The sequence below is a fragment of the Megalops cyprinoides genome, chromosome 21, assembly GCF_013368585.1.
Source record: "Megalops cyprinoides isolate fMegCyp1 chromosome 21, fMegCyp1.pri, whole genome shotgun sequence".
NCBI lineage: Eukaryota > Metazoa > Chordata > Actinopteri > Elopiformes > Megalopidae > Megalops > Megalops cyprinoides.
Window position 1 is genome coordinate 22,158,380 of NC_050603.1, and position 24,383 is coordinate 22,182,762.

The following is a 24,383-nucleotide window of genomic DNA, read 5'->3' on the forward strand; positions in this document are numbered from 1 at the left end:
AATGGCTTTCTTCCACACTGAAAGAATTAATAAGAATAACAGTCATTCAAAGTCTTATTTTACATATGAGCTTTAGCTGAAAAGTAACAAATTATTTTGATTATATGAGTTGAAGGACAATGAAGTGCACTTATTGTCATTGTGTTTGAAAAATCCCATGTTAAGTAGCTGGGTCGATTACATCATTTCCTGGGCAGGGTGTCCATGTACTTGCATATGATGGACAGCATGACTTCATCAGCTCCAGCTCCAATGGACATTAGTCTGGAGTCCCTGATTGAATGAAGAGGAACACAAGTTTAATTAACATGGGCTGGGCTCAGTGGCATTTAAAATGTTCTAAATGCAGCTTTGTACTTCCTCACATTGTTCAGAGATGAATCTTTTGTGACTTAATGGGCAGCAATTACTTTTCTAAAGAGACCCGCAGGTTCATTTTATGAACCCTTTTATTTAATGACCTGGAAGATGACCGTTTGTTTCTGGCTGATACAGCAGGACTATGTTGGACTTGACAGAAAGGAGAGCAACTCTTGATATACTATTAATGAGAACACCTACTTCACCGAGTACACATTTTACAAAAACTGCAGAGACTCAGACTATCTTGCACAAACATACACTCAACCTTAAGCATGCAGATTGCCCACGTTGCTCGTGCTGCTTCACACAAGCACCCTTAAATCGTCTACACCCGACCTTGATCTTTTTTGAAAGCAGTTGGAAGCCTTACATCAAACTGCTCCCACTGTAATTGATATTCTACCCTATCGTATTCACTATAATGCGTATTTGGAATTGTAACCTGTAGTTTTACAGATAATGAAAGGAAGAAACATCCCTTTGTAAATACTGGAATAATATGGCATCGATGACCATGCCATTGCTAACTCTCTTGGTTCTGTTGGTTCTTTGATGTGCCACACCACTAGGTGTCGCCGCTGAGCAACATGCTAAACATATGATGGCTGATATGGTACACGGGGAAGGGAGCAGAATCCATGGTCTCACACACTGACCCCGGATGACTTTTTAAACATAATAAAACATAATAAATGTAAATAGGGTGAGGACAGGTCAGTTACCAGGGGCAGAAAATACCCAGATCTTCATCTGTCGCATACAGACTGCCATTGATTACTCTGTCTCTTATGGATCAGGGTAGTGGAGATCACTGGACTCACCTGTAAAACCTGCTGACAAGAACGTCACTTGTGAACCCCATCCCTCCCCAAAACTGCAGGCAGCTGTCCCCTAATTCCCGGGCCAGGCGTCCTGCCTTCAGCTTGGCCATGGAGGCGAGCTTGGTCACATCGTTGCCTTTTATATACAGGGCTGAAGAGGGAGAACAAGAGGTCGACATGTGGCTCTTCGTTTTGGCTTTGAACACAACTGAATGAGCAAGCTGCCAAGTAGTCTACATTCCAACAGTGCAGGGAAAGGCTGTGCTTTTGACTACTAGGTGGGACCACGCCGTATTGCGAAAGAACAGGGTGCTCAACCCAAGCTTGTTCTGTAAAACATCCAGGTGTTTAAACAGACAACACTGTATGTAACCTACCCAGGCGTCTGACACCATCCAAGATGGTGTCTGGCAGAATGATGGCATAATCCAAACTAGCAAGCTACGTTTCATCGCTGGCTTAACCCTGGCGATCAATCACACTGTGGCCCACAGGGGCAACCCCTTGTGTGTGGTCGCTCAGGACGGGTCAAACAGGAACACGGACTGCACCGGGTCACCTGTGGCACGATAGAGCAGCGAGCGAAGCAGCTCGACCTCCGTCTCCAACTCCGCCAGGCGGAAGTGGACGGCCTGATGGTGCAGGACGGGCTGGTTGAAGATCTTGCGCTGCTTGGTGTACTGGACGGTTTCCTGGACAACGAGCTCCATCATGGTCAAAACTTAGAAGAAAGGGAGGAAAAGCAAAAAAAGTGCAGTGAACGCCCCTGGCAGACGTGATACTTGACACTGTTCCACTCAGAACATCAGCATTTGTGCACTTTCACCACGGAGCAGCCAGAGAAACAGAGGTGTGATTCTGGATCTGTGAGTCAAAGAGGCCCTGATTCACTATGGTAGTTGAGTCTGTCTGTGCAATGTAAACTTGGCAGGAGACGGATGATCTTCTACAATATTAAAAAAGATAGACCTCTATTTCTGTAACAGCGGTGACATCAGGCACTCCACTCGAAAGACATGAATCACATTTCTGTCAAATATAAGGAGGCACATACAATTTGTTCCATTCTCTATTAACACTGTACTCCCATGTGCCCCATAACTGACCGGTATCACAGCCAAGCTGCATGAATCATAATATTAAGGCAAAAGAATACATTTTCTCCTTCTTTTCCAAGGGGGTGTGTCTGAATTCCTGCCACCCTGTTCCAGACAAATCCCTTGCTCCTAGCAGTCAGTGTTGTAATGGCGTTCCTCTAATTCCTTTTGTTAGCGTGATGATGATGGTGTTTCCCTGTGAATTGCACGGAGCTGAATCAGACTAGCCTCAAACGCTGGGAATGGGAGGAGATCTGGCTCGGCTTACTATTGGCCACCCCCCAGAGCCTCTCTTCCTGGAACTGCAGCATCTGGTACGTGAAGCCCATGCCCTCCTGGCCAATGATGTTCTGGCACGGCACCCGCACGTCATCGAAGAACACCTCGGCCGTGTCCGACGACCTCATTCCCATCTTGTCAATTTTCCTCGCAATGTGGATCCCTTTTTCGTCGGAAGGAAAAATGTGTCAGCGTTCTGCAGGCTTACGCACCACCCAGCCATTCTGCCCCCCCCACCCCCCCCCCCCGGGGCCTGGCACCTGCATCACCGAAACAATTCATAACAAATTGCATTCTCAGTCCAAAAAAAAAACAATTAGCGGGAAAACCAGTTTCAGCTAACGTTTCTACGTAAATATGCTATCGCGCCGTAGTGACATATCTTATTAAGAACAGGCCCCGCTTCTTATAACGATCTGCCCTATCTGATTTCCTTACCAGGCAGGTTCATTGGCAGGCATATGAGGCTTTTGTTCCTGTGCAGAGGTCCATCGCTGGTGTTGGCCAGGAGACACATCCAGTCAGCCTGGGTCCCGTTGGTGGTCCACATCTTCCCCCCATTTACAACAAGCTCGTCCCCTTTCCGCACAGCTTTTGTCTTGATACCTGCATGAAAAGTCCATCAGTTTCATGTGTTGTAACCTATTATCTGAGATCAGATTGTTGCATGCTGCAGCTCTAGATTAAGGACTGCCTTGGTTATCATAGTTCTGCCGATTGCATTGGAAATGGTGATAAAGAATTAAAAAAACAACCCGGTAAATCCTAAGCATTTAGAACTAAGGTGCAACTGACTTTATAATTTGTGTATCCTCTCAGATCTAGGTTTGTAGTCATTTTGCCATGTTTAATATGGGGGGGGGGGGCTATGTAAAAAAAAAAAAAACAGTAAAACAATTCAGAAACTAGTTATAAGATTAAATGCAATGAAAAAAGCTTATCTAGAAAAAACAGGAGGCAACAGATCTGATGAAAAAGAATTATCTAAACAAACAAAAAGGTTCACACACATATCACAAAAATGTTTGCTTTTTGTGGTATGTTGCCATGGAGTCTTTACAGATTCAGTTTCCTTTAGGGCCTTGATGTTTTCAAACAGAAATGAAGCTGAAGATACCATGCTTGATAAGAGTGAAACATTTGTTAGTTACGCCTGAGGCAAATCTCACTAGACCATTTACAAAAGTTCTGTCTGCGAAAACTTACTTGCAACGTCGGACCCAGCTCCAACTTCACTCACTCCAAGACAGGCAACTTTATCTCCCATTATAGAGGGCAACAAAAACTCCTTCTTTAACTCTGGGGAGCCAAACCTGTAATTTCACACAAAATCATAATTCTGATTTATTCAAGACAAATAGGATCCAAATAATTAGCCAGTTTGAGAGGAAAAACATTTTAGTGTAAAATCCTTCTACTCTTAAGTTAAAACTAAAATTTCATAAAATACAGTTACCATTCATAGAATACATGTAAATGTGTATTACACGTTTATAGAGTACAGATTTTAGAGGCCAAAATTACAAGTAAAAAACTTTAAATCTGGAGACATAAATGGTTCCATAGTGACACGATCAAGTTAACTCCCCCCACCCCTGTTACACACACACACACACACACACACACACACACACACTGCATACACACACACATGTAGAGTACCTGGCCAGCGCAGGTGTGGCCATGTCTGTCTGCACGCCGATGGCCATGGGGATCCCTCCACAGCGAATGTTCCCCAGCTCCTCTGACACAGCCACACTGTAACTGAAGTCAAGACCCAGGCCGCCATACTCTGGCAAAGACAGGAACCAGGGCCCTCAGAGAGCTGCCTTCACACGTACAGTGCAACACAACACAGCACATGAAACCCAATCGTCTCATCGGTCACGAGGTGAAACCTCATCAGCAACAATGTGGACAACATTTCCGTTGGCCGCCTTTAATACTTTCCACTCTCCCACTGCCACTGTCCTTCCCATTCTCCAAATGATCTTGTTTTTACAATGTTTTCATCTTTTAGAGAGAAGGAAAAGGGCAAACATCAGACATCGGAAGATGGTCCCTGCCCTGATTTCTCTCCCAAACCCCCCCCCTTGGGATTGGAGGTGTCAGCTGTGATCCAAATGTGAGGAGGTAAGGAGCGACGGTTTGGTTTTGACTTGACCTCCGCATGTCACGTGACCATCCCTGTCCCTGCTTCTCTCTGTGCAGCTTGGCTTGCAGGGATGGCCTTGCAGGGATGGTGACGCGGCCATGACAGGCAAGGTCAGTTATGGGAGAAGACGAATTCACTCCATCGTCAAGGCAGAATGCTGTTCCCTCATTGGTTGAAACGAGAAAGCAATACACTGACCTCTGAGAAACGGAGATCATTCTGCCCTGTCCTTCAGGGGCGATGAGCAATACCAATTAACACACACCCCAAAGATATTGGGCAATGTTCTAACCAATCACAGCATGACCATGACTTCCAACCTCAATAACTCCTTGAATTTAAAAAAAGGCTGTGCTATTGAGTAGCTTAACTTAGCAGCGAATCCCTCCATAAGAATGCCACAGGGAGCTGTCTGTATACTTCTGAGTTGAGCATTTTTGAACTGAGTCAAGCACCACTTCTTAGTTTTGACCCCTTTAAAGAGGCAGATAGTAGAGAGAAGCCAACAGCCAACACACCCCATACTTGACCTCTGACGAGGAATGCAAGGACTACAAGGACTACAAAACTGCTCTACTGGACTCTTCAAAGCAGGTCTCCAAATTTCAGGGGTAGCAGAGGGACAGGGTTACAGGGGAAGGCCAGCAACTGAACTCAGCCGCACCTGGTAATTGACATCATGTCAGTGTATGCAGGAAGGCATCAGGGCGTGGTCGGGTGTTTACATCTCAGACAGAGGGTAACTGCTACAGGGAGCAGATGCCCAAAACTGTTGTGTAAGTGGTGCCAAGAATTGTGTTGTACCGTAAGCTATTCAAATTTAACATTGTATTGTTAATAATACTACAGTCAAAAATACTACAAAATTCAGAATAAAGTGGATGTCTTGGCTTTCTTTCTACATTCATTAATCACACTTACTCTGGACAAATCCTGGTAACTGAAGGATTTAGGGTGTATCTCATTTTTCCCTCCAAATCAAGTCATAATTGCCCACAGAAATATGCCCATTGTTCTTCCATTTTGTGTTTTGAAAAACACATTTTTAATTATTATTATAATCCAAACATTTTACTTTAGCACCGTGAACCAAACAACAGACATAACAGACTTCTGCAAAGAAACCTTCATATCTGTTCAGTTGTTATATCATATTTTAGTTTATATGTAAACTTAATTACTTCCAAGGATTTAAATAAAGTGCCACTTAAAAACCATACTATGGGATGTACAAGTATTATGGGTGACACTAATGGGAAAAATATATAGGAAGAATCGAAAAGAAGTAACAGTTGGTGTTAAAGACAATGTACAATAATGGTTAGACTGAATATGCCCCTATGTCACAACAGTCATTGAGGTCTGCTGAAAGGATATTTTAAGTAAAGACTTTGGGCCTTAATGGCTTCTTCTACAGCACTAAAACTTTAAGTAATTTGGAGGCAATTACTCCCAGAAAAGAAAACCTTTTGATCTACCCTTCATTTTTTGTTCATTTCTCAATGGGAGCACCATGCCCTAAGACATTCAAGTAAAAAGAGCTATTAAAACTACTTTTGTGAGATACTTAAATGTACACATGGCAAATGTTAAAGTCACCATGCACAACGCTTTTTTGTGTTTTAAACTGCTCTCGCACAATGCTGAATGGTTATTTTTGAACAAACGTGTTGACCATTTGGTCATGATTTTTAAGTGACAAATGATTGTCTCACTGAATTTAACTGGAACAAACACATTTTAATTGAATGTCAATTTGTTTCTTTTACAAATTCTGCCCAATGAAGCCACATGATGATATGGCAGATCTTGAAGTGACATAAGTGTCTAATACTTTCAATGAAAAATATAATTTACGTATTATAATAAAGGAATGCATTATCAAATATATCTCAAAAGAGTGACAGCACATTAAAGGCTCTGAGACGTGCGCGTAAATATGGAATGTGGCTCCATTCCGATCCTTTTTACCTCCCTCCCGGTTGGGCTCATCTGCCCAACTCCTGTCAAAACACACTTAGCGGCTTTGGAAGGGGGTCAAATGAGCGGCTGAAGCAAACAAGGAAGACCGGTGCCAAAGCGTAGGAAACAGCCGCAGCTGCAGATATAAAGCTGTCGCAGGGACGGGGGGCTGCGGCTCAGATAGGACGGAGGGGAAGGGCAGTGCATTCTTTAGTCTTGTGAAAACAGCTGTGCAGATAACTTCAAGAAAGGAAGAGTGGTGAGGAGCTCGCTGACAGACTGAGCCGTGTCTTGTGGACAGCCCAAATGTGCAGTGATTTGAAATAAGGCAAAAAATTATATTATAATTATATTATAATTAAATTATATTATATTCCAACATCTGGAGTATAAAGTTGACCATGGGAGCATCATTATGGCGATCGTTATTGCAAGATAACATAACGAACAAGAAGGTGTTTTTTTTTTTTTCTTGGAAATAGGAGATCTATATCAGAATTTTGACACCACAGAGTTACTGAAAGACAACAGGCAGAACGCCATCTCAGCATTTCAACATGACCAAGACGTCATCTAAAGGTCGAGAGATACATTATTAATATTTCAACATGATCAAACAACGATTAAATTGAAACTTTATCTCAATTGTGTGAGAAAACAACATTCTAATTGCATTATATCATTTAGGGCAGCTTCTGCTTCTGCCAAAATCCTGAAATAACGTATCTTGTGATCTAAAACTGAACAAAAAAGTCACAAAACAAAAATACTGCAGCATGCTAAACTGAGCCACTACTTCTGCATAAGTAATTGACTAAAAATAATGAACAAAAGACACTTATCCAAAAATGTAAAGACACTTATCAAAAAATGTAAAGATAATTAAAGCCTTATCAAGTAATGCAATTGCATGATTTTGCAGGAGTAGTATTTTTAAATAACAGTGGAAGTACAATCTCCAGTCTTCTAAAAAAAAAAAAAACAGACATGTTTCCATGCCTCATCCTGATCAGGTGTTGAGGTGTTAAGATCCGTGATCCATGGTGGTATCTTTTAAGAGTGGATACCGCCTGAGCATACCAAAGGCCCAAAGATCTGTCCACATCGCTTTCCTGTGCCAAATGCTGTACTTCTTAATTTCATATTTTGACAAGTGTTGATGCACTGGCTTCCACACAGGCAGAGATCTCACAAGCAAAGTAATGACTAACATGTAGGAGTGAGAAGGGAAAGGGTAAGAGAGTGTTGATAGGCCTTTGTACTCTGCACTGACCTTCAATATACCTTCAAATCACAGCAAATATTATCCCTGTGACCATACAACACAAAGTGGCAGCATAAGATGACGTTAAATCAAGTTTAGGTGGCAACTGATAATGGGTTCATGGGCATTATGCCATTGGATGGTCAAGGATGTCCCTGTGTAGAGGGCGGGTAGAGGAAAGAGCCCTTTGTTTGACAAAAATTGATAAATCATTACTATATATTCTTAAATTGGGTGAAAAACGGTTCTGCATGGAGTATACAGTGCAGCAAAATCACCCTTCTGTCTTGGTTCATGTGGTCAAAGAGATTCTACCATGGCCAGATATTCAGCGTTTTTCAGTGCTGTCTACATTCCTGTGGAAGCTATGGAAGTTCTGTTTTAGACCATGTCCCTTCAAGAATTTTCATAACGAAACAGCAAATCAGAGCACTTAGATTTACATAGATTGACCTTATAATATGAAGCACAGAACTGAATTGTGACAGAGTGCTGTCACTACAGTTGAGTACGTGCTCGGACTGCCATACCAATGAACCTGGCTCTTTGGCATTGCGGTCAAGCTGCAGGGTTAGCACCCCTAGACCCGGGTTTGAGGGCAGGTGGGGTGACTGCTCTCGCCCTTCGCTACAAATGGTGTCAGCAGTGGGATGGCTAGCCGCGAGGCCATCAGAGGCATGCCCAGTGTGTGAGGCATATGAGGGACCCCCAGTTTAGGTTGACCCCGGTGTGAGGGACCCCAGAGATGGCTGAGGCATTGGTGAGTGGGGCACCCTGGGATGGGAGAAGTATGGCAGGGGAAATGCGTGAGGGGTGTGCCTCCCGAAGGGGAGGGCAGTGTGACAGAGTGCTGTCACCACAGTTGAGTATGCGCTCGGACTACCATACCAATGAGCCTGGCTCTTTGGCGTTGCGGTCAAGCTGCAGGGTTGACACCTCATAGACCTGGGTTCGAGAGCGGGTAGGGTGACTGCTCTCGCCCTTCGCTCAATATGAAGCACAGAACTGAATATCTGGTCATAATAAATACCTGTGATAAAATCATGATGTGTGAAGTGCAGCAAATAATACCATAATTTAAAAAGCAATTACATACTAATAAATTTTGCACATCATTTGTGAGTACACCACGATTATAACATGTTTGAAATGATTCTTGAACCAATCAAAAACCAGAACTAGGTCTGTTTTTATAAAAGCAATAAAGTACTTGAGCCTCTGTGACGTATCAGCAATATCAGTGATTCTGTTGATCCGTTTTCTCCCATAAGTATGTAGGAGCAGGCGCTTCAACACTAGATATCCTCAGGAACTAGCTGGATTTATTACAGTACTGAATCTGATTCACTTATTTCCTGAAATTATGAACCTGCTGTTTTAGTGAAAAACATGCCAAGCTGCCAAATGTCATGAGGGAATGGTACGGGGCATGTGATGACATGATCCTGACCAAAATATCATTCTGCTAATGGAGGAATAACAAAATACTGAGATATTACAGGGGGAGGTCACTGTAATTACGTCTGACTTTGACAGTCACCGGATGGAAGTTTCCCCTTGGTGTTTATTGACTTCTGCACTAACAATGCTGCAGACATCTGTCTCTTGCAACCCCCACGCCATTTCTTTTCAATTACTCTGCACTGACGTTCACGTTCTTGCTTTGCCCCACTGACGTCTCCATGTTTGCGTGTTCCTGGTGCGAAGAACAAAATGATCTGTGGCAGTTTTGCCACGACTAAACAATTTTTACTGAAAACAGCGTCATGAGAAGTCTCGTGAGTAAACACCAACAGCTGGGATGGAGTGGATTTGAGATAACCACAACTGGCTATCCATAACTGACTGGCTATCCATAAGCCCCTAATGCAGAGGGACTGATATTCGTCCAGCATAACGACAGTCCAGCGGATTACTCCTCTTCTCAATACCTATCCTCCTGTAAACTGTGAAAGATAAACTGTGTGGGTTATGTAGGTTATTTAAAAGGCCCCTGCGATTGTTTTACACAGAGATACATCTCAGGGAAAGTGTTTGGATGGATAAACCTGACTGATCATTGATCATTAATCAATAGGCCTGTCCATGTTGCATACGTATGACTGAATGCATGCCCTTGGGTTTCACTTCTGGATGCTTGCTGGCACTCTTCCTGTTCGACATCTATGTTTACTTCTGGCCCGTGAGGTCGACTGCCGATCACTCCTCAGCGCTGAGCTGCCCCAGTAATAAGTTGAGTCAGACGGATAAATGCTCTGCTGGTACAGGGATTAGGTCTGTCCCGTCTGACGCCGGAGCAGAGCGGGCTGGGCCAAAGAGCTGCATCAGCCTCAGTGGGCATGCGGAATTCTCGCCCGCTCGTGTCCGAGATCAGGGAATGCGAGCGACTGCCTTCGCCACAATCTGGATTTAACGTGTCAGTGGTCAGAAAAGCAGCGACCCGTGGAGCAGCGTCGTGATAGGCTGCTTGTCACAACAGGGGCAGTGAGGCACGGGCAAGGCAGAAAGGGTATTGGTTGCCGAACGTGCGGCAGCCACAAGGACAAATCAATAGCTTTTGTTTTTTTTCTCGAACGATTGACCGTGATGAATGCACCAGCTCCAGTCTGAGCCACCATTCAGAAAGAGCTTGCACTGAAGTCCCGTAAACAGCCACAGGTGTAATCCTTCAGCTGTCTGCTACCTTGATTTCTCATTTCATTACATTTATTAGTGAAGTGCTGCTTAAATAATTCCCCTGTACATTATTTGCATATTGTGAAAATCAGGATCCTATCAGTGATAACATCAGTCAGCCCAAGCAGTCCAGTCTACCTTGCTCTCATCATATACATATCTAAATGATAATTAGGTCCAAAGATCAGCAAATTGCTAAATTTATGTTGTTCAAGGACACCCTGAATTTAATGTACGCCTAAAAAAGGCACATTAATGCTCATCAGTAATTTTAAAGATTCGTTTCTCCTTCTTCTATGCATGAAAAGCAGATAAAACCTGTCATCTCCAAATAAAAAGAAAGAAAAAATTGGACACCTGGCGATAAACCAGATGGAGTGGCAATCACATGATAACTGAAACAGATAAGCACAGAAGCTTTCAATGATCGTTTGCAAGGGTTACAGCGTGCAAAAGTAGGTAAAAAAAAAAATAAAAAACTTCATCTTCTGTCAGTTGACATGGGGGGTTATGGCAGACGCAACTTTTTAAGATTCTTCCTCTCATTAAAGCAGGTTTTACAATGCAAACAGGAACTGAATTTTTCTGGAAGGTTGAAACTGCAGTTGCAAATATATTCTTCACAGCATCTTCCCAGTTCCTGAGAATTTATCCTTCCATGCATTTACCGCCTTTTTGTGCATCTAGCCCTGAGGTTAGCATTTTAAAATTCTAATCCCATCAGTTAAGAGGGTAAGAAGGATTTGTGGGGGTGACAATGAATTGCAGTGTTTACTCTTTTTTATCCCTTTCCAATGTCCAGTATCCATAAAGCCTATAAAAGCATTAAACTAAAGTAACAATTCTTTAATAAGATATAGCCTAGGACTACATCCAATTGGCAATTTTTTCCCTTTGAGAAGGAAGCTGGACACACTGTGTATTTTAAAATTGTGTGCATTATAACTGTGCCTTATAAGCACTTGCCACATAAATCAAAGGAATGTTCTAGTGTGCAGGGTGTGCTGGATATACATACTGAACACATGACATTAAATACCTTGTATCCAGGGCAGTCTTTCCTGTCCCTCCCTTTAATCCAGTGTGCTAATGCATCTTTCTCCCTGTCAGCACTTTTGCTTAATGCAGCTTGCTCTCATCTGACCTACAGAGTTATGAACCAATCATTCCCACAACGTGAACCAACTTCCAACACAGTGAATTCCAGGTGAGCAGGGTTTTATATCCCCCCCCCAACCCTCCCCAAAAAAGTGCATTCCCATTTGGAACTGTAATCCAAGCACTTCAATATCACCTCATCAATTGTCCAGTCTGGCACAAATGCCAGTACCACAGCATCTACAATGGGAGTCTGTGAATGATCTGAGGGATAACAGGAAGCCTACTGCACACAGGTAGAACCTCATTCATCCCTACAGAGAATGTATTCAGGCATGTCATTTCGCATATATGTTCCCTCGTGGAATTACATCCTACTAAATGGCTTGAAGTTGCACTATATCAAAAATTATTTGCACACACAAGCAGGAAAATGTTTTCTTTTCTGAGGTGGAAAAGAATTAAAGTCACTATTGTACAAGGATGAAAATATCAGTTTGCTATGGTTGACATTTTCACTACACCCTTTTGGTTTCTGTTATTAAGGTTTTAAATGGAAGAAAGTATACTGTGGGCTTGTAAAACAATTTTGAAAGAAATTTCATCTGGACATTCTAAAACACAGTAGAGAATCAGAAAGACAATACAGTTGTATTATTTTTCCATACCTCCAGACCACAAGAAAATGAATTGTTGCTCATAGACTTTTTGTCGTTTTAGAAAGATCAGACCCAGGGCTAGTGGATGGATATACCAAATATTTCCAATTCACCTCAAAAGGACCTAAAATATGCGTGAATAAAAAAAAAAAAGAAAAATATTTATGCGTGCTTGGTACATCTAACTAAAAACCTTCCCTGAAAATAATTTTATAGGATGTACTAACTTATACAAGAAAAGTTTCAATTAGCGTCAATATCTCATTAGCGGTACATTTAAATAATACTTGTAAGACAAAGTAGTGATAATTCTTTGTAGACCTGATCTGTGGGCCCTCTAATCCAATTTTATGTCTGTAACAATCTGATCTCTTTATAATCTAAATTTTCAGTGTGCTTTTAATCAGAGACAAATCATCCATCTTGTATTACAGTTACAGCGTTTCATTATAGAATTAATCTTTAATAGAAATCTTAAAATGCCCTGGATTTCTGCAAGGGTAAGAGCTCACAGCTGTGGTGATATTTTACTGATTAAAAAAAAGTCTGAAAAAAAAGAAAAAAAATATGAAAAAAATCTGGCTCCTTGAAATACGTTTGTACATATTTTGAAATAACTTTCAAGAAATAAGATTTGAAGGATAAAGTGACCACATATCTATAAAAATTATCCTGGGCCCACTTATATTAAAACTTCAAATGCAGTCAGCTACAGGAAGAATTAAAATGGATGACGATATCTGGTCACAGTTGCCATGACGGCGTTCACCTGATGAGTGAGAAAGATCGAATGAACACATACCTGTTGGCTTGTTGACCCCCAAGAATCCCGCGCTTCCAAGGATCTTAAAGATTTTGTGGGCCGGAAACTTTCCCTCCTCTTCCCACTTGTCAACAAATGGGTTTATCTCCTGCTCAATTATCTGCGGAACAAAGAAAAATAAAAAGAGACATTCCTACAGGCCTGCATGTTTAGGATACCGGCTCTGGTTTGGGGGCCGTTTTGCGTGTAGCATTTCAGAGACAGTAACAGCTTTTTCATTCCCATTCGTTATCTCCTCTAGCCAGTCCGCTTGGATATTCGCAGACATATATTGAGGTCTGCGCTAGTCTTGCAGTTGGCAGACCCTCAGAAGCAGCCAGCAGATGTGGAGGAAAAAAAAAAACTAGTGGCATTCTTCTCATTCAGTCTGTCATTTTGTGCCCAGCAGCCCACATTCAGTTTGTGTAATCTATCGCTGGCAGACTAGAGATGCAGATTGCGGCAGCGCCGCTAAGACGTACATATCATTTCAATTACACAAAAAAAAAACAAATGTGAATGTGGATTTCAAAACCCTTTTTGTGTCCACACACTGCAACTGTCACACACGCCACCGCAATGTCGATTAGTTTTGACACTTCATATTAACAAAAATAACAATGAACTAGTCATTCCTGATGCGCATACATGTCATTACCCCCAATACGTGCAGTTAAGTCAAAATGTAAAATTCTAGCTGAAAAGTAAAACCATCAATATAACAGTCCCCTCTGGGCTAGGGATGTCAACAAGAAGGAGCAACTTTTGTTCTGTTTATGTGCATGTGCATGTGTGTGCGTGTGTGTGTGTGTGTTTATCTCCATTGCTTCATATCTGACATCCAAAAGATAACTGCTGGCCTCATATCATTGTATACTACTGATAACATTTTTTTATGTCAGCTTCTTTTCCACTGGATGCATTAAATGTTATGCATTTCATGTTTGGTGAAACAGTAATAATAAATAAGAATTCTAAAACAACTAATGTGAGAGACCTCTTGTTAATTGTTTAGGTGGATATTATTGACATCGGCATTTGCATGCGGATGAAGTTTTTCATCATGAAGAGCCATATGACTTTAAAAGCATTACTGCACAACATAGGAGTGAGCTGTAAAATGCACAATTCCAATGCTTACTTTGGAAACTAACAAGCTAGCTACACATTGTCGCTACAAGGATCCGTACCAAAAATTTCTTCACCAGACATCCTCAGCTTATTATTGTCAAGACAGATTCAATGCAACATACAAAATTACTAGTGCACAATCAGCAAAATAGTACCATTCACAAGACATCTAATAACACTGTACATATTGCATAATTACCGAAATATTTCAGGTGGTGACTGTACCACACAATTAATACAATCCAAACTGATTATTCAAATTCAACATACAAACAGAATCAATGCTGAATTAAACTAAATTAAAGGATGGTGCATTCTCTCATTGGATACCGTGGCAACACCAAGTCACCACCCCAAGTGTAAGTACCTGTAGAGATGCAAAACTGTCATTTCAATTCAGAGAGCAACATAACCTGCAACCATGTATGGCATACCCAGTCAATGCATACAATGACTAAACTTCAAACATGTCAATGTCTGCAGGCATGTATAACTAGCTAGGCATTTAAAGATAGTATCAGATGTTCACACATACTTAGTCATAAGAAGTTATATAATTATATGGTTAGCTGCCTCTCCATAAAGATTATATATGATGTACGATGTAAAGAGAAGTCACTACCTGCATGGCTCTGAATCGAGTTTCTTATTTCAGCGTGGGCGAGATCGGGGTAGGAGGAACCACCTATTCTTTGTGGTAGCCACAAGCAGAGTCCTTCTGGTAACAACTATGCGTTTTTTCTGGTAATAACTACACATACTTCACATATTCACATGTCTGTGGAAGCCTAAACATTTTACAAATTCAGTAGTTTCCAGCAGCTTCATAATGGCTTTGCCCAATTTTTGGTGTTAACTTGACACTGACATGGAGTATAGTTGAGCTTGTAGATGGAGTTAATGTTTCAGAGAGAGAATCTGTATCCTTGTCTTGAAGGTAGATTCTCTGCTGTAACGATCTTCTCCAAATATATCAATATCATGTTATAACAATATCATGCTCCTTACTAGATTCCAAACTCATGTCTCAGAAACTTTCCCATCACTGATCATCCAACACTCACTCACAGCATTGCCTTCACTTCCTGAGCTGCTTGTTTCAATGGTGAGAACAGCACATTAGAGTTCAACACTCGAGTTCCTTGGCAGACTTTGCAGCCCTCTGCGGTTCATGTTCTCAGATACCTTTTTCCAAATCTTTCCAAACTTTCCAGGGGACTCTAAGATTTGTTGTCATACCACACGTTTAAGTTCTTGTCAATTTTTCATAAGAGTTACAATGTCACTGAAGGGAAAACAACACCTTTTATTAAGCACGTATAATTTATTGTTGGACATCAATGAAAGGCAAAAGCAATGGCATTCTAGATCCAGGCAGTATGCCCTAGGCCCAGTGGTACATCTTACCCCATGGCCACTATTTTGAGAAAACTATTTTTTGCGGTAATGTACATTTAGTGACCTGCTTGATTCATGACCCCATATCATGGCTAATGCAGACACTGTTTTATAAACATGCTGCTTCATGTTCATCCTTTCCCTTCTGATTCAGAAGGCATAATACTGTGGACTCTGGAAAATTACTTTACATGCCTAAAATTACTTTTTTTTTTCCCTCATGCAGTTCACTAACCACAAATGCAATGCTGTCAGCTCAATCACAAAACTGATGTATTGTGTAGCTGGCTCCACATGGTTAATCTTGTACTTGGTTGCCTGGCAACAGGGGATGGCTCATCTTACCCACAGGCTCAACTTATTCCAGTCTCTCCTTCCCCTTGATTCACTTAAATGATTTGATCAGCAGTAACAAATTTTTTGCAAATGCCATGCCAGTACTGGCCAAAATATTCTTCACCTACGGTTTGTAACTAAATGTTTGCTGTGTTAAATAACATGTTTTCATTTGACAAAGTAAAACTCTGCTAAAGACCACATGTATCAAACTCAGAGAGCGTGTATGTTAACTACTTGTGCCAATTTCTGCACTCTAACTTTTGGGATAGGTTGCATATCATTGACATGTCACTTAAAGTACACAACACAAAAAAGACCATATGCGGTCCAAGTTCATTCTTTTCAAAGAAGGGATGAATTTCTGAACCGATTAGCACTCAACAGATAACAGCCCTGGCACAGCTACATTCTCCTAATCTAAAGCCTTTTCAGTCTGTGCCAGCTTTTTTTTTCCCCCTCCAAAGGGAATATCAACCGTAACGCACTGTGTGTGTTCAGCACAGCTGAACATGTCAAAACAACATCATTTCAGAGTGAGACTGTTCTGTAGCGACGCCATTCAAACACAGCAAGAGCAAACAGCCTTGTTCCTGCCTCTGTATCACAAATTGTGGTTTGGGAAACACTGTATGTGCAAATTCTTCGTGAAAACGGGTTGTGCAATAGCTAATTGTAATGCCAGTTGACGGTGACAGCTTTACAGCTTGGCCTTATGCGTGTAACCATTTTGCAAATTGACGCCCCCAGTGCATATTCTGTAGAAAGTGTTTACTTTGGTCCAAGCTCTTTGTGCCCTCTGACGTTTTCAAACATGTGTGACGCAAAGAAAGCTACTCACCAAGCAAACGCGATGCAGGCCGCCATTTCCACACAACTCAAGTAAAGTAAATCGTGAAACAGCTGGTGAGCTGCAGAACCACTTCTTAAGACAACACACCTCGGCTCCCTGACCCAAGCACTAACTCTCCTTTCTATTGTATGCAGTTTTATTGTATGCTGAAGTTTTATGACAGGGTATGCTGTATCGTGTCTGTTACGGTATGTAGTAACCTTACATAGCGTCTCCTGTATCAACCGTATGTATCAAAGCATGTAAGCACTATTTATCTCAGCAATGTTTGGGCCTGATGCATGGTTAGTCAGGAGTGTCCTGTATGGACAATCTCTCATGCTGCTTTACAAGATGTGCTTTGTAAACTGCTCTGGATGGTAGCATATGCTAAATGACAACATGTACATGACAATGTACAGTAAGCTTTCACTTTCAAAGCTTAAAACTGTACCACAGACAGGGAGTTCTACTCGTAGAGTTTAGACCACTGGTCCGGGTGCCGGTAACACTCTGATACCTATAAAAGAGCACCACACTCAGAAAATATGACTGTTGAATGTTCTGCCATCTAATCCATCTGCATTTCACACATCTGATTTAGCGTTTCATCTGACAATGACCTTAACGATAATGAAAATAATTAACTGCATTTCCAATGAACTGTCTTGCAAAGTCTATGGTGCTGAATAAACAAATAGGCCTAAATGCATTTATGCGACGCTGAGGTGATTAACACTGCACTTAAAACGTCTGAGGCTGTATCATTTCCTTCACTTGCTTTAAATTTCATTTCAGCAGCTAGAGAAGAGACGGAACGTTTCATGCACCGACTCTTTTAATGTTCATGAGAATCAACAGACCTTTTTTTAGGAGGGAAAATAAATCCACTCTTAATGGCTGTGAAGGCACTCTTCTTGTGCTATGCAAGGCTTTTAAGAGAGGATGAGAAAATTAAAGGCAATCATTAACATAATTACGTTCTTAAGAAAACCCAGTAAACTTTGGTCAAAGTTTTCAACAGCCTATCAGCAAGGATATGCAGAACTCCAGTGTGTGAACAGTAGCTGCCTTTATCATTTAAGCTAATTCAATGAAACTGTAAGGAAAGTCCTCTAAGGAACTTAACAGCAAATTTGGTTATTCAGTTAATGATTAAGCTTACTGCGCTCAGACTGAATGGAGGTTTTACTCTAAAAATCTCAGGTAAAGAGCACAGAAGTCAAAGTATTTGTCATATTTTTTACCATTGATTTGTCCGTTTGTGTATTTAAATCAGATAGGCCAAGCATTTCCACTTTCCCACTTGCATTAAGTACGTCTCAGCAACAGACAGAAAACAGCAGGTTGGCTGCTCACGCGATGAAATCAAAATATTTTTTTTTTCCTTCTCAAAGTTAAAAACATTGTGCAAGAGATCTTTTTTCCCTTCCAAAATACACAGCAATACATTTGAGTGCCAACAAAACTGGACCGTATTAATACCAAAGGCTTCAGAGAGTAGCCTTCGGTTTTTAGAACTTAAGTATGGGACTACATAATGCAGACATGGAAGTATCTCACACTAGAGGAAATTTGTCAGAGCTGGTATCAGCCTCAAAGACGTCTTTTGTGTAAGTATAAATACACCTTATTTCCGAAGTTCATTGGCCAAAAAAAGGAAGGGAGGCTTTGTTTAAATTGGGAAAGGGAAACCGCCAAATCAGCTGGGGCTCCCAATCTTACAGACCTTATTGTGAATGATTCAATGGCTCATATGCGAACAATTTTGCTTTTGTGAGTTGAAACTATTGAAGCAGTATACACAGACAGGACCTCATGGAATTAAGGAACACTGACTTGTCAGAACCCTGAGAGTAACATTCTCTTAAGATAATACTTTCCATCCATTCAGTGACAACTGCAGAAAGCGCCAAAGCTAGATTATCAGAGGCTGCTAGCCTTGAGTCAATTTATTTATGGCCCTCTTTTATAACGCTTTCAAAGTCACACAAAAGAAAGATCTTCATCCCTATGAAAAAAATTAATGGGAAAGTTAAGATTCATAGACGCTTCTGTTGGGTCACAAAGAAAGATGACTGCACACATTAATTTTGGGTTAACTGGTGCGCTTCACCGGAAATGTGCATTCAATGACGCATGCAAAGAAAAACGTGTTCTTTTCCGCTGTTAACAAAATAAGACGTCTTTGCTGCTCGTCCAGAGAGGGAAGGTGGAGTATGGAGCCAGCCCATTGGTCTTTTGTGTCGTGTGAACATACCATCTAGCACTTCACAGTGGTCACGCTCTGCACACAGAAGCAGACTCAACAGTATGACTCTCAATGATTGCTTTTTTTTTTGTACTTTCTTTAGACAGCGATTTCCGCATTCAGAGTCTGCCCCAGAGTTTTCAGGGCCCTGGATCCCCCTTGCGATTTCTTTTTTAAAATGAAATCAAATCCCACAGTCCCCCAGGCGTTATAGTTCTTTCCTTGTTTTTCATTTCCCATTTATATATTTTTTTCCCAACACGCAGGCTGTTTTTAACCTCATAGATCCTTGGAGCATTGTATCGCAAAACAACATCCTTTCTGTTAATGTTAAAGTTTCTTTTTTTTAATGCGCACAAAATGCTGGTGACAAACACAACTGACCTTGTTCAATCTCAGACAGGGGCGGGACGCATTTAGGCCCAAGCCCCTGGAGGGTACATGGTTCCGATGCAGAGGGCTGGGCTGCTGAAAGCGCCTTGGTCATGTGCCAGACCATAGGCTTTCGGTCAGAGGGGAAATGCTAGACCATTCAAAGTCATTCCAGAGATGCAAGAACTGTATCATTTCCCACTGACTCACATACTTTTACAGTAATGAATCTTTACCTCAAGGCTGGTTTGTATGGTGAGAAGGCTGAAACTGACACAAAGTTTAGTGCAACAAATTCAGTGCTAGGCTAGGCTATGCCCTTTTCACAGAGGTAAAGGTCACCCAACCACTGTATGAGGCTAATGTCACCTGTCTGTCAAACACATGATCTTTTGGCCCTCCTTCTGTCAGGAGATGTACCTCAAATCCCAGAGGACATTTTTAAACTGCTGCAACAACACAACTGAGAAAGGCTTCTACTGGATTTTGTGCAGTCTCTTGCAACTAGGTGGCATTTTCTGTACTTCCTTTTTTAACACATCACATTTATTTCTCATTCATTTTGCTGCTGCCTGACTGTATTCTTATTACCATATCTCTTTCAGCTTACAATTTATACTATAATACACAAAACTAAAAAAAAGCTAATCAAATTTACCAAGGACAAATCTATGTTGCAAAATCCATACAAGGCAGGTAACATGTTTCAATCAATTTAGTCTGAATTTAGTTATGAGGTGTCAGACACATTTATGATATTCTCATCAATTTACAACGGGAAGACTTCACAGATGAATCTGCACTGCATTGGAGGTAAATGCTGGAAATCAATATTTTGCCTACCAAGCAAAAAAAAAAACGACTTTAATCTTTTTATCATTACTACTTTATTTGATCAATGGAAGAAATATTATACACCAAAGGCAGCTTAGAATGAAGTCTGTAAAATCAATGACAAAAACTTTTTAAAAAGTGTGACTCATAAAAACTCAGGACCAATGCATCGATTTAAAATCCAACATGCAGGATGAAATTAAATAAAACAGATGGGCGGGTTCAAAATTGCAAGTTTCCTGGCAATGTACAAAAATGCTTGCTGAGCTCAATGTTCAAACAGAACAGATACAATCAAAATGCTGACAACCAATACGTTCACAGAACAGTGGGTTGCGGATTTGTTTGAGGAAGGCAGACTCAATTATGATGACCAAAGAATGGATTTCAATTCTTCCACTTTGTGCCTTGGCCATAACTCTAAATTACACTTTATTTTTATTCGGGTTTAACGGCAAATGACAGAAATTCTCCCTTTAGAAGGGACCTGGCACATAATATAGGGTTATACATGCCACAGTGTTTAAGCAGCATCTGGTAATGCATCTGGTTAGATGTCCTGCTCATCACCGTTCTCCTGGCTGGTGAGATGCATTTAAAATGCAGTTCTCTTAAAAGTTCTCCCAACATAATGTATTTTGCCATAAGACGATGCAATGAAAAGCTATTTTATCTGCATGCCCAACTGTTCTTTGTCGTGACACACATTTGCAGAGGTTTTACAGTTTACACGCTTCAAGTGAAGGCCTACTGAAATAGAGGCTGATTCAGGCTTGAGATATGCAGGTGTAAACCCCTGAGATATGCAGGTGTAAAGTGCTTCTGCAGAGAGTTGCATGCCTCTGTTACTATTAAGTGCTTTCAGCTGCTTAAGCTCCTATATGTGAGATGCATGTGTGGGAAGGAGTTTGTCCAAAATGAGGGTCTGTTCCTCACAATGAGGGTGTGTCTCGATATTTTCCATATTCTGACTTGACACTTTAGCCTGTTTTCCCTCCGCAGTCCTTCTGTGCAGGAAAAGGCTGAGTAAGTGGCCATTGTGTATAACAATAACATTGCTGGTAACTAGGCAGGCAATGTCCAGTGAAAAAAAAAATAGAAAATTAAAATAGAAAATAATGTCTAATTGTTATATGGTGTTGTATACGAACAATTCATGTGTTCCTGGGGTCAGTAAATCGAAAAAAAATAGCTAGCTAGCTAGCGAACACAAAAGGAAATAATGCACTATAATACTGTCATTTCAAAGGGGAGATCGAGATGACAATGCAGTTGTCTATCCAACAACAACATTCCACTTGATTTAAAAGGTAGCCAGCTCCAGACAGGGCACAGGACTATCAAGTAGCTGACACACTTGGAACAGTCAAAAAGTGTCTCCAACTGCTTTACCAGTTAGCTACCTAGCTAGCCAGAAGTCTGAAGAGCAAAATGTTATATTGCCCTGTCTCACTGGAAAAGGTGGATATGAGAGTATGAGAACAAAGAATGGGTGACAGAGAGTGGGCTATTTCCAGCACTAATGCAGTCTTGGTTGTGCTGATAAAAACAGTGCTCTTGGTCTTGACCATGTAGTTCCAGCATGCTGGGTTACGATGTGCCACATCTGCAAATTCATGCTCCAGTCCACAAAATGGTAGCAATATTTTGTGTAGCTGGCTAGTAAATTGCCCATTGTTTCAGCAAAACTTTCCTTCTAATGTGTCAATTGTCCTGTTTCACTGTGCAAGCTATGCCATGTCCATTCTAACATTTCTTCCTTGTATTAATCTTCACGATATTACATGGCTGGGAAGGAAGGAATCACTCCTCTGTAAATACAGCCTGGGCAGGAAAGTATTGTTTCCAGGGCAATTTGCACTTATTCACAGTGCGCAACTTTGTATCACCCATTTTAAGAGAAACGTGGGTGTGCCTGTTAAGTTTGAATCCCAAACACTGAAAAATGACTAAGTGAGGTGTGTCTCCTAGCTTTGAATCTAAGTTTACCTGGAAAAGCAAGCTTTTTAAGATGACAGGGGTTTTGTCACTGTAGAATACAATATAAAAGAGTGGACTGGTTGCGCGCTGGAGGTGTTCCAGAACACATCAAAGGTGAAAGTGAGTTTAATGTATTCTTGTGATATGAGTGAACAAAGTCTTGACAAATACAGATGTTTTACCGTGAAAAGGAAAAGCAGTCCACATGACTGAGAAGAACATGGCGGAAAGCTCACACCTGCTATATGGTCATTTTATGTTATGTCAGTTCAACTTTGGCTTAACTCAGATTTTCTGTAATGTTCTCACATATATTTTTCATGCAGAGGTTACTACATAGACAAACAATGCTGGATTGATCAGAGCAAGAGAGACAAGGACGGAAGGAGGGGCATAGAGAAAAGACAGGTAGTACCATTGCTTTACACACATACACGAATATATATTAGAAATAAGAGTTGAATTGAGACAGATTCTCAATTGTCTCAGAATTGAGAAAAAATGTACTGACCCTGCTACACCTTATCAACGGTGTGCACATCGACGTGTAACTTGTTGACACAATGTTCGAAGGTAGAGGACAAGAGGCCCATGAGGGTCATAATATCATGGAGAGTATTTTTATAGAAAGAAGAATGACAGTACGCGTCACGTGACTATGGATGCTTCCATGTTGGCTTCAAAACACTGCTCGGTCCCGAGTGTCTCAGTACAGCAGACCGATGGCATTAGCCCGCCAGCTAGCCACATTACAGAGCTATTATACATAATATAATTAAGTAATTGTGTCCACTGTCGGCGCAATAAAGTCACTACATCTGTAAAGCACCTAATCTGAATTAATGCTGGTGCAGGAAGAAACTGTGTCACAGAGTTAGCTAGCGAGCTTGCATGCTAATGTTAACTAAAACACATCTAGACAAAATATGACAAGAGAGTTCAGGCATGTAGCCAGCTAGTTAATTTACCTAAAAACATTGCTAGCTAGCTAACTACAGGACGTAATTTATCCCATTCACAATTGTTATTTGCCTTACACAACTAACTTGGCTAACCATCTTAATTTGAAAGCTTTCGTTGCATGAAATCATGACCTTTCACCTACATTAACAAACGCTTATTGTTTTTCCAAGTACAGACGCATGCACGTAACCAGTTATATTTGTCAGCATCGTCTGCTCAGACAGACCCACATTTTAAACTAAATGAGTGACAAATAATTTAAACAACGATGGTCTCAAAGTCTCCGTACCTTATTGAGGGATGCCTTCAATGCGAAGTGTTCGTGCGTGTAAATGGGGTGATCTACAGAAGATTCGGCACTGACGCTTGCTTTAGGTTTTGAAGAAACCTGATCGGATAACTTCCTTTGATTAAAAATTGAAGACGTTCGGTAACAGCGACGGCAAATCGCCAAGTTGAGACGCCGAACCCTTTCGCAAAGAGCCATAGTGAGTGACTGGTCTGTGACTGCGCGCTTTGCACATGCGTCAAAGTCACTTAAGGTAACAAGTGTACAAGGGTCATGCGAACAGTCTCTCTGAGGGATGGGGGAAATTTCCCACGACATCACACAGCGCAGTCGTCACAGCAAACAGAACCGGGGTCCAGCAGCCAAATGACACTGTCACGCTTTTCCTGTAGAGTTATCTCAGGGTCATCATTGTCATCTGCTGTACCTCAGAGGTTTGTCACAGCTACAGTGTATGTGAGTCGCCAAGTTATGCATGAACATGTTCCCTGTCAGCTGTCCACAACCATACAGTCTCCCCTAGAAACAGGCAACCACAGTAGACTGTATATCCAGAGGTTCCATCAACTATCAATATGTAAACTGTAGATTAAAAAAAACAAAGATGTACACAGCATTCTTTTCATTATTGAAAAACCAGAGACCAGATATTTCTACTTAATTGCGGTTTAATATGTTGGTTTCAAGGCTATTTGTAATAAACCAAGTGCTCTTTCTTGGCGATGAAACAATATTAAATGAAGGTCGTATACAAAACAAGCAGTGTCATTTTGTTGTAAACAAGCTCATTTAATCAAAGTGTTTTTGTCCAGTAATGGAAC

General features: G+C 41.2%; 1 protein-coding gene across 1 annotated transcript; it reads right to left on the reverse strand.

Moving 5' to 3' along the window:
* Nucleotides 1-23,809, reverse strand: zgc:85777 (uncharacterized protein LOC405871 homolog). Its single transcript, XM_036515827.1, has 9 exons — nucleotides 23,563-23,809; nucleotides 13,177-13,297; nucleotides 4,223-4,352; nucleotides 3,767-3,873; nucleotides 2,999-3,166; nucleotides 2,550-2,723; nucleotides 1,744-1,905; nucleotides 1,185-1,335; nucleotides 1-273 (listed from the first exon to the last, which is right to left on the reverse strand). Exons 1-9 carry the CDS (start codon nucleotides 23,758-23,760, stop codon nucleotides 183-185), a joined length of 1,302 nt encoding a protein of 433 aa, XP_036371720.1. The 5' UTR covers nucleotides 23,761-23,809; the 3' UTR covers nucleotides 1-182.
* Nucleotides 23,810-24,383: the final 574 nt, after the last annotated feature.

Excerpts from the sequence above, each read along its gene's own strand:
- zgc:85777 (XM_036515827.1), bottom strand. The coding sequence starts at position 23,760 with ATGGCTCTTTGCGAAAGGGTTCGGCGTCTCAACTTGGCGATTTGCCGT. Across the intron at positions 3,167-3,766 it reads AGCTGGGTCCGACGTTGCAA|GTATCAAGACAAAAGCTGTG; the intron begins GTAAGTTTTCGC and ends CTTTTCATGCAG. Across the intron at positions 1,906-2,549 it reads GCTCTGGGGGGTGGCCAATA|TTTTGACCATGATGGAGCTC; the intron begins GTAAGCCGAGCC and ends CTTTCTTCTAAG.